We start from the raw sequence: 18,025 nt of genomic DNA on the forward strand, positions 1-18,025 counted from the left end.
CTATTTATGCAGGAAACATTTCAGTATCTTGGTTCACAATAAGAACATTTGTCCAGTTCCAATCTTTAATTCTATGTAGGATAGTCTCTGTATTCCTAGAATCAGCCATTTTGGACATCTTTCAGATTCTGTGCTCATATATACATAACCTGAATTCAGTTGCATTGAAATGATAAAGTCACACATTACCAACTTAAATTGGCAAAAAAACCCCAGTCTGTCTTTGGAGTAAATGCCATTTTTTTCTACCCAAAAATTGTTTAAGAAAATTTAAGAAAGGTCTTGGAACCTTTCCCAGGAAATCCTTTTGAAAATGCCAATAATTCTTTACTAACATCTTAGAGAGTAGCTTCACATCATCATATCACACAGAAAGAGCCTGTACAATATTTTGCAATTCCTGTTTCCAAATAAAATGAATTTAGAGATTAACACTACCATAATTTCCACCACCGCCCTCTCAAATAGGAAAGGATAGGAAATTAAGAATTAATAAATTCCCTAAATAGGAAATTAAGAATAAAGTTCAAGCTGCACTTTGATTTTGACACATCAGCAGATATTAGGTTCAGTCTTTCAAGTAATCAGGAATACTATAAGGGAGACAGGAAATCAAACATTTACATCCTTCTTCCTCCAATGCATCCTTCCAATCTTACTAACTTTAATGTCAAAGCCTACAGTCTTTATCCAGACACACTTCATGGCTTTCAAGTAAGAAAGATGTCATTTCATAGGCAATTATTTAGCTCGGAAGAGTTGAAAATAAACAAACATTTATTTCTATAGATTTGAGACCTTTTTGCTAGCTTCCCATCAGCTGAATTTAAGCTGACAGAACCTGCTGAATAAGTGACTAATACTTCATTATGTAGCACTTTTCAGAAGCAGCCTTCCAGGACCTGTGATAACTGCTGTCTTTAAGCCACTATCATGTTATTTGACATAAAAACCTCATTTTAATTACTAGACTTACCTAAGAAAGTACTAGTCAATGAAGAAAGAGACTAGATGATGGATGGTATTATTTAATAATCTTCCTCAACTGTCCACAAGGCATTGGCTCCCAGGTTGCTAATGAATCAGTTTTTGCATTTAGAGCTAAACTAATCAGTGCAACATACTTTAAAACAGCCTGTTGTAAGTTGTGGTAGTAGTTGAACATGTAGGTGCAGACTGTCAGTCACCCACACTGAAGTCTGTCTGTGATGAACTTGACCTCAAGAACATATACAAAATAAAAGCCACGATAGAGGGCCATAAGGGACAGCAAGTTTGTCACAAGAAGGATTACACAATTGAAATGGGCCTTGATTTTTTCAGAGAATTCCAATTCTTTCTCCGAATCCTGACAGAACAAAAACATCTTTTGCATATCTACCTCTTACAAACACTGAATGAGAACCTCCATGGCTACTACCATGTCCAAAAGAAACTGCCTGCTTTCACACACTAAGTTCTCTTCAGTGGGAAAAAAAGTACTGGCAGCCTATAGGCATATACCTCAGAAAGCTAGTATTCCACTTCTGTCACATTTAACAAGGTAGGGAAGGTACAGTAAGAAACAGAGGCACTGAAATGCCTTTTCCAAAATAGATCTGCTCTCAGTCTATAAGTGGACAAGATTTGCTGATGCTACAGCAAAAGCATGAATACTCACAATTACAAACTGGGCTGAAGCCATGTTGTAAGCCTTTTCATGATTTATTCTGTTTCCTAGAAATGAACTGTGCTGATGTCTGGTACGAAGATAATCATCATATAGCTAGAGTTAAGTTTATCATGTAGCAACTAGACACCTGCTCTTCCACTCTTAATTTCACTTACAGTTTAGTAGCAACAACTGCTGAGCAAAAGTTGACTATAATTTATTGGTACATAACCATGACATTGTTTAAATCTACAGAGACAGATAAAACAGGGGTTAAGAAAGAGGCCTTTTTATTATGGGCTTTCTCTGTGTGTTAAGGTAAACTGGGAGGAAGAAGACGAGATGACACTTGTAGTATTTCCCTTCCCCCCAAACATACAAAACAAGTGTAGATGTTGCTGGTTCTTGCAGATTATTTCAGTCAGGTTTGTCCCAATTAGGTTAGAATCATAGGAAAGCCATTTAAAAATAGTTCCACTGTCAAGGGAAGAGTCAGATGCAATACACTTTAGTATATATTTCCTACATGTGGTCTTTTGCAAATAAAATTTTCAGTTACACACTGAAGTGCCTAAGCACTAAAACAGTAATCATTTAAACCATTTTAAAAGCTGTTTCTCACATACAAAAAGGTCAGTCAAGCAATTCAGATCTTCAACTAGATCCTTCCATGATTATTAATTTAATTATAACCATATGTGGCTATATGGTATAACCATATGCTCCAAATAGAGATGAAGGCCAGTATATACTGACCCCTCACACAGATACGAAGGCTAGCTGAAGTCAGAAGCATATTCCTGATACATCAGTCATTGTGTACTTTCTATGTCAGGCTTATCAGGTGCTGTCTCAGCTGAAACAGCAACGTAATCTAGCACATTAGAAATGGCTCATGTACAGTGTTATGACATTAACTGCAGATTTCCTCAAGCCTTCTGTCACTGGATGCCAGGAAACAGACAGGCAGGAGCTGCTCTCACATGTGACTATTACAGCCTAGTAATGTTCCATTCCTAAAACTGGATGCCAGCTAATACCTCAGCTTCAGCAGACTCGTAGTTCATTCTCTAAGGCATAGATTTTTGCTTTTAAGTTTTTTAGTTCTCCTTGGATTTTATGGGTTAGTCTGTTTCCTTGGCAGACCTCACGTAGAATTGCAAGATCTGCGTCAGGGCCAATATTCAGAGTCAACTAAAAAGAAAAAGAAAAAACAATTAAGAAAAATAAAGCTGAACAGAATACAACTTAGAGGGTATTATGAGGAGATGAGGGAAAAAAACTCTTAAAGATACTCTTTGTAGCTGGCAAAGAGGATGCTTAGGCTAATATCATTAGGTTAATGTACATCAATAATAGAAAAGTGCTCCAGAACCAAAAATAAAGAGCAAAGCTTTAATACATTATGATATTATATTACTGGTGAGGAAGAATCTGGATAATACATACATTTTACCCATAACCTGTTGACTCTTTTCTAATTCCTGTATTATTCAGAGACCCACAGAAAGAGGCAAGTTAAAATATTTATCAACTAACTTTCATCTAGGTCTAAGTAACTCACCTGATATTTGTCTTTTTGCTACTAGAACTAGAGGTGGCTTAACTGCTGTGGCAAATCTGCTGCCTTCTGAACTGCATGTGATTCAAGAGCAGTTCAAGTACAACACCCAGTCTCAAGCCAGGCCCTATGGCCACTGAGCTGAACAAAGGCTACTTGATAATCAGAATTCCTGATGGCAAGCTAGCCAGGGTTGCCATTTCCTGTCACCCTGGAACTGGAGAGCACGTCAGCCCAGTCACTTTCAATGGCAAAGCAGCACAGTCTTGCAAGCTGCTTTCAAAGCCCTCTTGTCTACTGACACTCTAGGGTGTCTCATTGTCATGCAGTTCTTTGTCAAATAATTTAAGATGCAAATCAGGAAATTTAGTCATCCTTTTGACCTCGAGTGATGGGAAGGATTTAAAGAACACTCTGGAGACTTTATCAAGTATTTTGTTCCTCTGCCCTCTTGTGGCTAAACGTGTAAAGAAATTAAGAATACAATTAAGAGCACATCCACACTTAAAAACCATACAGGTCTGTAGTAAAGGCATCAAAGGCAATTTTCCTGCATTCACATATGCTGTTTAGTCCTTAAATAATAAAGCTGAAAAACCCACAGCCCAACAAAAAAAAATATCAAAGCCTTTAGTTAAGTAAACTTAACTGTGTGCCAAGAAGTACAGAAAAAGTCAATCAGTGGGGCACTGCCAGACTCCTAAGCGACTCAGTTGGACAGAAGCAGCTATACCTAGATTATTCTCTCACACATCTTAGATAATAAATATCTCAAAGTAACATCAAGGCTGTGGTTCCCTTTTAAGCTGTTCTGCTGTGCATCTACACATCTGGAAGCTACTACACAGTACACAGCTTCAAATTCCAACCATTGCTTTTGCAGTGATTTTTGCAGAGTTACAAATGAGATATTACCAAAGGAATAAATAGAATATTCACAATACTTAAATAAATGATCTACCTCTTATGGGAACAAAACCAAACACTACTGCTCCCAGAAAGAAAACCAATGATCATTTTCATTGCAGGATACACTTCTGAAGCAAACTACTACCTTGCAATATTAAGACAGCTAAGTGAGTGGAAGATATCAGGTAATAACTTTCAGAGTTGCAACAAAAATACACAGCTAACGTATAATCAGGACAGCTCCTAGCAAGCTTCATGCCTGACTGGATTTTTGCTTCATAAAATACATGAGGGCAAGTTTTGTCAAATATTAATATCTAAAGGAGCCAGTTAGGAAAGAAATTATTTCCTTAACTCTAGGGGAATACTGCAATTAAATAGCGAGAATACACCTGTAGGGCAAGCCTGTGATAGTCTGCATCAGAAATGCATAATATATTACCTTAAAAAGCTGGTTTTCTACATCTTTCAGCTTCTGCCGAAGCTGTTTAATGTCATTCTTGAAGCCTTCCACTTCCATATTACGACGTTTTTCCAAGGCCTCATACCGCTGAGTCATCAGCTTCAGGCGTATCCCCACCTTTTCTGAGCGTTTCTATGGAGATGGAAACTCCATGTGGTAAACAAAATAAAAGCTCAAGATCATCACACAGCTAGCACATGGTTACAGACTAATTACCTTTAAGAGTTCTCTGCCGGCATCTCCCTCCTCACGAACTCTAGCCAGCTCACCTTCCAGGCTAATACACTGCGCCCTATACATGCTTGACAGGCTCTGTTCCTGCATTAGCCGATCTTTCAGCGACTAGGACATAGGAGGAACACAAAGAAACAACTCAAAAGTCAGCACTCACAAAATTTCCCCTGCTCTAGAAAAACAAGCGTGATAAGATTAACAATATGATAGGCAAGTACAAAACAACTGGAGCTACATCTAAGGAAATAATTAAGTAAGGACAATATTCAAACACCACTTCCACTACTGAAACCTCTTAATTAGCTTATCAGTTCTGCATGACTGCTTATCAGTTAAAGAACTCTCTCCTCTTTCCTTTAAAAATATTAAACTAATACTGTGATTCCCCTTTTCAAAGCTGCTTGCCCACTATTGTATTTCAGAAGCATATGCATTCAGTGATAGATGAAAACAATTCCCTATTGCCTGTTTATTTTCCAATTCCTTATTTGCCTGTTTACCCACTTTGGATCTCCCAACTTCCCACTGGAAGTAATGGAAGACGGAAGTAAAGGAAAAAATGGATGAAAAACCCTGACGAATATAGAAGACCTGGGAGACAACAATTGAAAGGACTTGTTCTCCCCTGACAGCAGCAAGGAAGATCCAGACACTGCATTCTAAGCTTGTTAGCCGAAACCATGTGGACTAGAAGAAAGATGTGCAACAGGCAGGTTAAAAGCCGTTGGCTCACCTATCACATGGCTTACAGAAGTAGGGATTTGTTCTGGGCATAAAGGAAACTTGACAGTGACATGCTACCATAAATCCTAATTTACATTTTATCTGAAAATGACAAACCATGCTGATTTTGAGGCAGGAGAGGGAGTTTTTTTTAATATTAGTGCCAACAACGTAACTTACACCAAGCCAGTACAGCTTTGAAACAGCTACTAGCTGCTGCCTGTCTTGGCAATACCCAGATGCTTGCTATTTTCTAGTCAAAACCTCTCAAGGAGCCTCTACCTAGGACAAAAAAATTACCTTTATTTCTTTGCTGTGGAGTTTCCAAGCTCCACCACCTGCTCGAACCACCTTCTTTATATCTTTCTGCTTCTTCTCTCTTCCTGGCTTCCTGCTGATAAGCTGATCAAGGTCTTTGTCAAGTTTCCTCAACAGACTTTCCTTCTCTGCCATCCATGCGTTCTCATTGGCTCGGGCATCAGACTTCAGCTGAAGAAAATCACGGGTACTCTCATATAAGAGACTTTGGGTCTTATGGAATCTGTAAAAAGGGATCCCAGTGGAGTTCATTAACTTCTGTCCTAGTTCATACCTTAATTTCCTCATTCATCTTTCCAAGTTGGAAAAAGCATGGAAGAAAAAAGATAGGTGATTTCCTAACAAGTTTAGCTCTTCTCATGTAATGAAAGAGGTTATATCCTTCAGTGTAAAATAGGATTTTTAATATATAGATTACTTCATTCATCTTCTTCCCCACACACCACCAAACAGATGGCTGCATAATTTGCTTTTCTGCCTGTTGCAGGAAGCAATATACTGAAAGACAAAATATTTCTATTGTTCCCCTCTCCTCCCATCTCATGCCTACAGAACAGTCATTCTCTCCCACTCACTTATCTGTTAGAGTTTTGATCTTGTCCTGGTCCCTCTGATGCTGGACCTGGGCTTCCTCCATGTGAATCCGCCTGTCCTTTAGTAATGCCTCAACCTGTTCCTTGGATAATCGTGTCTGCTCTTCTAGCTGAGCTTGCAAGGCCTCCACCTCAATAAGCAGAGACAGACATTAATAAGTAAGACCTCAGAGCAGTTCTGCTCCTGTCCTTGCAAGTCTCCTAAATTCCAAGATTCAGATCAAAGACTACTCGATAATAAGTTTGAGTGTTTCAATTTATCAAAGTTTAATCTTTGTTTTAGTGCTAAGTATTTCAAACAACTAAAACATTAATAAAAAATAAGAAAATAAGACAAGACAGGCATATTATAAGCAGCAACAAGAGACAGAAGATATTAGAAAGATTCAAATTGCACACAGGATGTGACAAATCCTGTGGAATATGCAGAAATACTTCTGTCCTTATGGTGATACAATGAAATGGTGATACAAAAATACCTACGTTCTAGGAAGGCAGCAAGTCAACGTATCTTGAACAAAAAAAATTGCTCAATCAGAATGAATTACTAAATGTAAAGACAATGAGTGAAGGAGAGTGATGCGAAGAACAGTGATCCAGGGCACATAGTCAGGGAGACAAATTGGAACAAGTAACTGAAAAACGTGCATCTGGCCTTTGTGTAAAAATCTATCTGAAAAAACCTGGGTGTGTGTTTAGACTGCCTAGTTTTATGACAAATTTTTTATGATGCCTTTGCTTCAGAATAAGTATTGTTAGGCAGCTAACTGGCCACTGGGTCAGTTACCACTGCGCTTGAAGAAAAAAAAAAATAGTCTATCTGCTTTTCTTGACTTATTCTTCCTCATTATTTGCATGCAGCTTCTGGGTATCTTCCCCAATTCATGATTATGTACTTAGTCTTTCATTCTGTCATGCTGCCTACATCCTTGTCTTTCAACAAAGTCTAGCAAAGGGAGCATTTAATTGTACTAGTGCATCTTAACGGGCCTGCCTATTTCTATCTCGGACACATTGCTTTTGTCAGACTTCCACAAAATACCCCACTTTGCAGATCTTCTGTGGGTTTAATGTAAATTCATAGCCACAATTAAATTATGGGAGATAACATCAATTACACATTCTTTATTTAAGGGCAACACCTTCCAGTTGACAGTACTGGAATATCTGCTTATGTAAAGCTTCCAGAATCAAACCCAAGTTCTTAAAATTTAAGCCTACATCCATTGCAAAGAAACAGCTAAGTAAACTGACAGAAAGTGGGAACTGATAGTAAGATGTGGGGACTGATAAAATGTATAAGCCCTACATCTTATCTAAGCATGTCTTGTCTATCACAATTTTCTGCACAGCCAAGAATCATGTCCATCAGTTAGCAAACATTTTTACCTGAAGTAGAAGTGCTTGATTATCTCTCTGGTATCTCTCAGGACTTTGTGGTTTCTTTTCTATTGCTGCTGGTTTTGAAGTGTCCCTCTTGGTGCCTACAGCAGAATTTTAACAGAAGTAGAAAAGGGTTTCCAATCTACCTGCAGTATCTTTCCAAGCATGAAATATTCTATGTTCTGGCAGGCCTATAAGAACAGGGAAAAGCTTGCCATTGCTACAGTCACAAGGACTTCTAGGAGCACTAGCTGGAAAAGAGTTTCAGAACTTACAGTGATCCCGCACTTTTATCCCATAGTCACACCACAGTGTTTAGAAAGCCTACTAATTTTCTTGGCATATACAGAAAGCAAACTTAACAAATGTTCTTAAACAAATGATAAATAGGCCAATGCCACAGCTGTACAAGCATCAAGCCTTGAGTGAGTTTTGAACTTGTTAGCTAATTTCAGTCAATTTTGGAAGCAGTTCTTTCAAAAGACAAAATCAGTATGTAGGCACATAGATCCACGCTACTGTCTACACAAAAAGCAGGCAGCAGATGCTGAACACCTTGGACCGACTGTGGCTAAGGATGCCTGTCCCACTGGCACTTGCATAGTTCCAGAACAGGCATTCCATGGTCATACCAGCCTCTTCCTTAACTGAGCAGATCACAGACAAGAGCCAGCTCAGGTTATTTTAAAATATTTTGAAGGGAAGCCAGGAGTATTGTATGTAGATGTATGTACATGTGGATATATTTAGGGAACTTGATAGAGGTACACTGAAATATTCACAGTAAGGAAATGTTTTGGTAGACCAGACACAAACACACAGAGAAACAAGTATCAATAGCTGAGCTGTTGTTAAATCAGCTTGGTGTGGTACCTGTTCTAGGAGTATCATTTTGTTCACGTGACTTTCTGGATTTAGCTGGCCTTTGCAGAACAGTAACCTACAGAAACAAGATTAGATATCTGCACTGAACGTTTTAATTCTCCGGAGTTGCGATGGCCAAGCACAAATCTTAAAGAGTAAAATGAGATATCCAAAAGAACACCATTACCTTACATCTACCACAAGACAAGAAAGACATTCACAAGTGTAATGTCCATGTTGAAAAGTTTCCTTTATCATGGCTGAGATTTGCCATTTCTGCATCTATATTTTTTTTTCACCAAAACAACTGGAAAGTAATCCTGCCTTTGCTGACTTCATTAGGATGAAAATTGGCACCCTCAGCAGGAAAAGGAGCGTTTTGGTGACAGTGAGAAGAGGAAGGTGAAGACGAAGATTGTTATGTCCTTTTCTCATACTCCTTCTTGCCTTAGCAAGACAGAGAAACATTAACTTGATTTATCAGCACATTCAGTCGAGAAACTGAACAAACCAATAAAATCACTGAAATAACTCTACTGTTGAACTGCAACCCACTTAACAAAAACAGGAGGCCATTAGGGGGCAGGTTATAACCCCAATACTTATTTTGAGATCAATGCTATACAATACGCCCAATTTAAGAGCTACCCTGTATCAGGGAACTTTAAAACTCCTGCGAGATTTTTTTAACTGCTTGAGCAGTGCAGAGCAACTACAAGCAATTCAGCTTTTCTGTACCTTATTATAAACCCTATATTCATCATAGTCTCTGTATATCCGAATCATTTATGATTCATGACTTTCTTAAGTAGGTTCAATTATACCACACTCCATATGCATTACCATTTAATCAACTGGACATAATTTCTGAAATACACAATAATATTGCTTAGAGGGGATGGCTCTTCTGCAGTTTCCTGCCCAGGAAACTGCTGCAGATCTCAGCACAGCTTTATTCTTTACTGAGGCCCTAAGAAATAGTACTTTGAGATGGCTGATCTTCAAACACCTGCTCATTTCTGGACTTCCTTTTTTCCTTTTTCACTTTGGGGTACTCTCTCCAGCTTCTCTATAACCATATTTCAGACAACTTCAGCCTCCTATCTGACATTTAGGAGGCACATCTGGAGATATGTTTTGAAGGTTGAAGGGAACTGATGCTAAGAGAACCTACTTTCAGTGTGCTTATTCCTATGTATCTGTCAGCAGCTATACTAAAACCTGATATCGCTACAGAGTCACAGATCCGTCCTGCTTTGGAATCATTTAGCAACTTCTGATTTGTGGGACAGACCTGGTCTGTGGTCAGCTTCTGGGGTACAGATCTTCATGTTACAATCAAAAGAGTTCTGTAGAAAAATATAACTTGCCTTATGTGGAGGCTCTTTGTGATAATATGTAACGTCTCCTTCATTTGTTCCTACTAATGCCAGGAGATGCTGAATTTTTTTTCTATCCTCCAGTTCCCTGGAATTCAAAGAAGGTGGTCAGTACATCAAGACACTGTGACACACTGTCCTTCTAGTTTACTTGTTAATGCTTATACAATTTCCAACCTGTTGCAGTTCTTGAGAATACTGCTTTAAAAAAACTCCCAAAGACATTACTGATGTTGCAGATATAATAAGAACAACGCCAATTCTGTTGCTATCAGGGAGCTTTCCTCTCTTCAAATACAACACTACATAGCCTGAATACAGCAATAGAACATGGTGGTAAAGGATTTGTATTCCAGAGCTTTGAACTACCTAAAATCCTTTTAGATACTTCATTCAATAGATTATAAGTGTCCATTGTTTTACAAGCAAACTACATTAAGGGCTGTATTAGACTTTTCATCACACTCTTGAGAAGTCCCAAAGCACACCAGTACACATTTTGATTTAAGTTCTTAAACTTTTAACAAAAAAACTTGGTATTACCAGCTACAAATGTTCTGAAGAAGGGTGGGAACTCCTTTGCCTCTGGGAGCTGGTCTGGTACAGCAGATTATATTCAGTTCACTAACTAAATGACATTAAAAAGGAGTGTCTGTCAACACCATCTCATAGAGTGAGGAGAAACTATTTGCTTTTGTCTGCATTTTCTATTTGAGCGTAAGTGTTTTTAGGGCTGAGGGAGGAAGTTTTGCCAGGCAGGTACAAGGTCTGTGAAGTGGGTTAGCATGGCAAGGTCTGGGTAGCAAGGGGGGCAGTGGGTGGCTTCTGTGGGAATCTGCTGGAAACTTCCCCCATGTACGAAAGAGCCAATGCCAGCTGGCTGCAAGACAGATCCACCCCATCAACAATGGTGGCAGCACCTCTGTAATTAACTTTTTAAGAAGGGGAAAACACTGCTACACAGAAGCAGCTGGAAAAGAGGAGTGATAATATGGGAGTGAAACAACTCTGCAGACACCAAGGTCAGTGAAGAAGCACAGGGAAGAGGTGCTTCAGGTGCCAGAAGACCATAGTGAAGCAGAATGTCCCCTTGCAGCCCATACAAGTCCATGATGAAGCCTGTGGGAAGGACTCATGTTAGAGAAGCTCATGGAAGACTGTCTCCTGTGGATGGGGACCCACACCGCAGCAGGGGAAGCAAGGAAGAAGGAGCGGCAGAGACAACGTGTGATGAACTGACTGCAACTCTCATCCCTTGTTCCCCTGTGACACATAGGGGGAGGAGGTAGAAAATCTGGGAGTAAAGTTCAGCCTGGGAAGTAGGGAGGGGAGAGATGTTTTAAGGTTTGTTTTTATTTCTCATTATCCTACTCTGATTTTATTGATAATAAATTAATTTTCCAAGACAAGTCTGTTTTGCCTGTGACAGTAATTGGAGAGCAATCTCTCCCTGCCTTATTGGGATCCACAAGCTTTTTGTCATATTTTTTTCTCCCCCTGTCCAGCTGAGAAGGGGAGTGATAGAGTGGCTCAGTGTGCACCTGGCATCCATTCAAGGTCAATTCTCCATGGTTTGCCTGAATCAGAACCTCCAAATTCAAACTGACAACTAACAATTCAAATCTGAATTTATGTTCAACTTCTGCTCTTTCTTCTATTACTGGAACAGGAGGATTAATAAATGGAAACACATTTAGCAGCCCAATAGATTGCATTCCCCCTCCAAGCCTGATACGATTTCCAAAGAGCTCTCCCTGGGAAGTGTGGCATAATTGCTTCTCTGAAGGCTCAGATCTGGATGAGGATTAGAACATAATGCATGCAATTGTTACTGTCTGTGACCCAGCCCACCATCTAGGACAGCCCACCTGATTTTCAGCCGATCATTCTCTGCGTAGAGGCGAAGGACATGTTCCCTCTCTTGGAAGAGGTAGACCTGCATATTACTCAAAGCCTTTTGCAACTCTGCAATCTCCTCTTCTCGCTGACGTACCTCCCACTGCAATTTGTGCTAGGTAGAGAGAGTAAGTTACTTGAAATGATACAGGGCATTGGGCAACACTTACAAACTTCAAGCTGCTTGTGCCCTGAACTGGTATAGAATGACTGCCAGTTCAAGTGAATTATTTTGTTCACTTATAAAATTTTGTCAGATGAGGAAAAATGACATTGTAATTGGAAAAATGACAAAACTATGTTTTAACAGGAAGTTCAGAGCTGTGAGACAAACAACCAAATAAGGCCTAAGCTGAGGTCTCCAGTTTCCAGTGGTTGCACTTCTGCACTGGCAGTCAAGAGTGGCACAAATATGGGGAGTCTGACGTAAACAAAAACCTAGCTAAGCCTCTGTAACAGCACTTACTCTTAAAAGAAATTATTGAAGAATAAGTATTAAAATATGCTTATGGTTTAGAAGCAAGAAATCTGGTTATTAAGTTTAATTAATGGTTTTCCACCTCGTGTGGAAAATTAACATACCTTTCAAAAAAACATTCCCCTGGGGGACAAGTCACTATTTTGGAACCTGTAACTCTTTTTCCCATATACTGGAGGAAAGTAACTTGTATGCCACATATTTCCCAACAGGCTACTTCAAACATGGCCAGTACTTGAGGAGGAACCTCAGAAGTGATCACTGTGCTCCCAAAGGGTCATTCACAAGTACAAAGATGATTGCTAGACAGTGGTATTCTCTAAGGCATATCAGAGCCCTGAATATCTTCCAGATATTCTGTAAGGATTTTTCCTCTTAAGAGACAAAGATTCGTAAGGCTTGGAGTTTCTTCTAAATTTTACTTTATTTGCTGTGTAGTATACTGCTTGATAGCCTATGGCCAAGGTTATGAATTGTATTACAGTAAATATGAATAATATCTGAATCTCAAAAGCCCATTAAATTTGGACAAAAGGGAAAGCATTCTTCACTACAACAAACAAGAGAAATAAGTTGGGCAACATGGGAACTGAACATCTAAACTCAGCCTTATTTAAAAAAACAACAGAAATTAACAACCCACTGTGAGGATACAGCCAAACTATAACAACTTAAAAAAAATATCCCACGTGTGTTTGTTTGTTTTGACAGAATACAGGCAGCTAGACTTTACAATCAAACACTGAAATCTACTTATTTCTTCTTAGCTCAGTTCTACCACATCACTGCTAAATCTTAAGACCATCTGTACTGAGTTTTCAACTGAAGAAAAATATGAAGTTTGTGTAAGGATATGCAGCCCATCATAATTAAAAAATTGCTTTCCTAACCTGCTCATCATATGTTTCTTTGTATCTCTCCAGCCTTTTTACCAAGTCTTCATGTTCCTCATCAAAGTCAGCAATCTTCTTGCGGTAGTATTCCAGCAGCTCCCGGGAGGGATGGAGAAAGGTCAAGCGCTCACTGATTGAGGGGAGAGGAGTAAAGTCCTCCGGACTTGGAGACTGAGAATTAGCACATCTGGAGGAGACGTGGGGGGTTGCCAGCCTGGACAGAAACAGTTTCTAATGACATATAAGCTTCAGACAATAAAATTAAAAACTTTCTAATATTGTTATTTATTTTTTTTAAATTTCTTTTAACAGAGGTTAATGTCAAACACAGACCAGCTTGTCTGTGCTCTGGGTTCTAACAGATGACAGCATTTAAGAGAGCCAAAAGCTTTGATACAGAACTGCAGACAGGCTTACTATACCGTGGAGATGGGGCCAACTGATAGAAAAAGGAGAAAGAAAAGTCTCAGTTATTTGGGGAGGATGAACATGAAAGAAAAAGAACAAAGAGAAGGAGAGAACAAACGGGACAAAAAGTACATTGTTGTGACATTAGATGCATCAGCAGCCACTGTGAAATAAACAGGAAGATGATCTGTGACAGAATCACTATCTGATACCCAGGGAGAAAAACACTTTCTAAAGAAAGAATGTTGAATAAAAACAGTAATTCAGGTTAGCTGATATACCAGACATCACCATTTAAGGTACATGTCTAGGAACCTACAGGCTTTCCTTTATGGTGTGCTTCACATTCTCATCCACATAGCTTGTGCACCCTTGACAGTAAAACAGAAGCTTCCAAATTCTTGAATCTTGAGGTATCAGACAGAAAGCACGCCAATTAATTAACTTAAGAATATGTCTGTGCAATTGCATATCTGAATTTCTTTAAGCAATGTTTACTGGATTCAAACATTTAATCTGCTCAGACAAACACCAAATACGCAAACAGAGCTGCACTCCAAGTTCAAAATTGTCTTGAAAAGTGTTCTTTTGATTATTTATACTGATCTGAAAAATACTTTTTAAAAAAACGTACCACGGGGAACAGAATTAAGGAAGCCTCTTTACTTAAGATCTGCTCGACAAACACAATTCAGAACTTGATTCTATAGACAGTCCCAGAACTTTTATCATAAAGTGATCTCACAGGTGACACTGAGGCACCTGTGACCCTTACAGACCAGCTGACCAAAGCTGCTTAGATCAGAATTCCAACGTGCTACCATCCATGAGAGTGTGCCAAGCTCTTTAACTCCTAGCACTAGATGAAAGTGTTAAATACACAATAATATAATAATTCACGTAGGAACTTCCCCATCAGCTGTGCCCAAAAATCCCTTAAACAACACTCTTGGAAAATAAAATAAAATCAGCAACAGAAGAAAACAAGTTAAGAGGCACAAGATGAATACTTTATTACTGAATTAAAAACCAGCAGAAATGGAAAGGCCTAAGGATGAGGAAAGCCAGCAGGCCCAAAAGCAGCCAAAACGGTGCCTTAAGCGTGGCTACCGGACAGAAAGAGCAGGGCTCCGGGCTCGGAGCCCGCGGACCCGTTTGGGCGCAGGGTGACCACAGAGGCAACCCCCACACTACCTTCTGGAGGGAGGGGAGGCCGCCGGAGAGCCGTCCGTCGCGCTCATGGCGCCTCTGCAGAAGAGCCGTGCTCGCCGCGGGGAAGGGCCAGAAGCTGCGAGTCCGAGGCTCGGCCGGGCCACCTGCGGCCCTGGGTACCCCGGGAGAGCGGCGGAGTTGCGGGGGCGCCCGAAGGACACGCCGGCCGGAGCGAGAGCTGCAGGCCACAGCCCGGCGGAAAAAGCTCCTGGGGACCCTGCCTGAGGGGCCGCCCCCTCCTCCTCCTCCTCCTCCTCCTCCTCCCCCGCGCCCGGCCGCCCGCCCGCCACGCGCCCCAACGGCCGAATAACCGCCGCCGCGCGCCGCCCCTCCAATGGCAAGGCAGCCTTCCCGGCAGACCCCGCCGCCCCCACCCACCGGCGCCGGTGCGCCTGCCGGCTGCGGTCCTCCGGCCGCCAGGGGGCGGGGGGGGGGGCGGGGTTGTTTTGGGGTGAAAAGGTGGGGAACTCGCTTCCTAACCCGGCTTTTGTGGTGGCAGGGCTCAGAGCTGCGGGCAAGATAAACGCAGCTGGCACCGGGAACTCAAACAAACCCCTCCCCACCCAGACGTCCCTTTGAGGGACCGCGCTGTGGCGATGCCCCGGTTTGAGGCAGCTCGCAGCCCAACTGCTTTTCAGCAGCCTCCTCCAAGTAACCGCGCTTTAGGAAATCCACAGCGTGTTTTTTTTCAGCCAGTGTCCGTTTCTGGGAGCGGTGGTGGCTGATTGTTTCTAGCGCCTGCTGGAGAGTGGTGCGCAGAAGGGCCCCTCTCCCATAGAAACCGAGATCGCCGCTGAGGTGACCGTGGTTCTGCTGAGCTGCTGGAAACGAAAGGGAGGAAAAGAGGTTACACCTGTGGCCCTCCTGCAGGCCGGAGGGGACCAAAATTGAGCCAAGCAGGTACGCCAGCCCGTACACCTCATACTTGCTGCAAATCTGAGGGATCACGAGGGTCAGGCTTTCTTCGCCCACGGCAAGTCTCCTGGGAGGACTGTCCATTCTGCCACCTTTCATCCCTGCGCACGTGTTCCTGAATCCTGCTCCCACCTGCCGCGCTGAGCCCGGGAGCCCATCCCAGGGCTCCCCCAGGGCTGCCCTGTAGCCTCAGTGGTGACGTGAGCGTTGCTGGCGGGGAGTGCAATATCGGGTTTGTATAGATCGATACGTATTTAAGTATTCCTAATCGGCATTGTTTCATTAAATTTGTGTAGTTTAGTGTGTCTTCCTTATTCTCTTTCCCTTGTTGGGAAGGGAGAGGGGTTGTTGGAGGGCATCTGTCATTTGTTTAATTGCCTGCCCAGCATCAAACCTTGCCAACAAAGCGCAGGGGCAGTGAGACCGCTGCAGAGTCACATTCTGGGTGAGTATCTATATGTATTTTTTGGATAAACAGGACGATTTTTAGCCTCTCCATCCCCCGTGTATCTTCCCAGCCCCAGCAGTGCTCATTATCCTCCTCACAATGTACACAATACGTTATTTCCTTATTTAGCTGCTACGTGTGATTAACTACTGATGTGGGGTACACCAGTCAGAAACCTGTGTCTCAGAAGCCAAGAGCCCCCAAAAAACGTATCTTGCAGAACAGGTAAAATGAAAAAATGCCCCCTTACAGATTATGTGGGATTTTCAGCTTTTTACTCTGCAGCCTTCAGCCCTCCCAGCAGTGCCCTGCAGAGCCCACCACTTCCCTAAACTTACTGACACAAAACTGAAACAATCTTGAATAGTCTAGGAGAAAAATCAGTAAAAGACTTGTTCCCAAAATAAAGCTTTTTCACAGCTTAGGAGCTTTCGTGCACGGAGTTTTTACCTTCCAGCATTCCTGGCTAAATCACGGTTCATCTCGAAATTGGATACCTTGATGAGTCTGCTGTTGGGAATATGCAGAAACATACACGTAACATACACACTTCCTGAACAGAACCTGATACAGCACATCAGAAGACACACCCAACCAAATAATAAAAGGAAAAAAAAACAACCAAAACACAACAACCAGCAGGAGAATGTAAAAGTACAATTTCTGCATAGTGGTAAGGAAAGACCTGCACCACACATGCTTTCACAGTCATAATAGTATCAGGCACCTGTGACAGGAACCCCCTGCAAAATATAAGAAGACATTGCAAAACCACAACAACCATTGGTAGATTCACTCAATGTTTTACAGGGTCGGTTTTCTCTTACCTGTAACTTTGGTCAAAATTAACCTTTCACCTTGGAGCCGTTTGTTTCCCATGTGGAAAATGCAGGCGGCACCTCTTCAGGCTGGCAGGGAAGCGATGCAGACACATGACCTACGTCTGAAGCAGAATGTGTTTAAGCTTCATGGTAACAGGAGGGGGAAATTAACTTTTCCTGAGACTGAAATAGCACTCCCGGAACGAGGCTGGAATCAACAGCAAGAGGAAAATCAGATGTGGAGTATGGTGAGCACTGAAGCAGGGTTTTGGTTAAAAGAAGCCAAACACGCTATTCTTTTCTGGGCTATGCTGCGATGGGTGAGTAAAAGAGGTACCAAGGCGTCCTAGCTGGTGAGCTGGGACTCGGCATCGGAAATGAAACGTTCTGTATGGCAAGATCCGCGGAGGCTGGGGTTGGTTGTGGAGCGCTTCACACAACCTCGCCGTGAGTTACAGACCGGACTTTTGAGACCTTGATGGAGAAGCAGCGAGGGACACGACGGGCCTGCGCTGGTGGGGCTGCCCACAGAAACACGTGTATTCACCGGCGCTGGCACCGGCTGAGATTAAACGGAACGAGCGGCCAGGACGGCCACCTCACAAGCGCGGGCCTTCCTCTGGGGCGCCCGATGCCGGGGCTCTGCCCTGCCTGCCCCGAGCGCCGCGGGGCTGACGCCGTGTTTCCTAAGACAGAGGGAACCCGGGCGGGGAACTGAGCCCCGGGCGCGGCCGCGGCCGCCGGGAGGCGCGGCCCGAGGGGCCCGGTAGGAGGGGGGCGGGGCCGGGTAGGAGGGGGGCGGGGCCGGAGGGGAGGAGGGGGCGGGGCCGGGGAGGAGGGGGCGGGGCCCGGAGAGGAGGGGGGCGGGGCCGGAGA

General features: G+C 42.3%; 1 protein-coding gene across 2 annotated transcripts; it reads right to left on the minus strand.

The window, feature by feature from the left end:
- Nucleotides 1-759: 759 nt before the first annotated feature.
- CCDC77 (coiled-coil domain containing 77) lies at nucleotides 760-15,194 on the minus strand. Of its 2 annotated transcripts, XM_051617058.1 has the most exons (12): nucleotides 14,948-15,194; nucleotides 13,343-13,559; nucleotides 11,947-12,089; nucleotides 10,070-10,166; nucleotides 8,709-8,775; nucleotides 7,842-7,936; nucleotides 6,435-6,583; nucleotides 5,842-6,082; nucleotides 4,801-4,926; nucleotides 4,564-4,716; nucleotides 2,692-2,845; nucleotides 760-2,128 (listed from the first exon to the last, which is right to left on the minus strand). In XM_051617058.1, exons 1-11 carry the CDS (start codon nucleotides 14,992-14,994, stop codon nucleotides 2,699-2,701), a joined length of 1,482 nt encoding a protein of 493 aa, XP_051473018.1. In that variant the 5' UTR covers nucleotides 14,995-15,194; the 3' UTR covers nucleotides 760-2,128; nucleotides 2,692-2,698. The 2 variants fall into 2 exon arrangements, with proteins under 2 accessions (XP_051473018.1, XP_051473009.1); XM_051617049.1 differs by having other exon boundaries at nucleotides 760-2,845.
- Between the last annotated feature and the right edge of the window lie 2,831 nt (nucleotides 15,195-18,025).

This window comes from Apus apus, chromosome 1 (assembly GCF_020740795.1).
Source record: "Apus apus isolate bApuApu2 chromosome 1, bApuApu2.pri.cur, whole genome shotgun sequence".
In the NCBI taxonomy this organism is placed as follows: Eukaryota; Metazoa; Chordata; class Aves; order Apodiformes; family Apodidae; genus Apus; species Apus apus.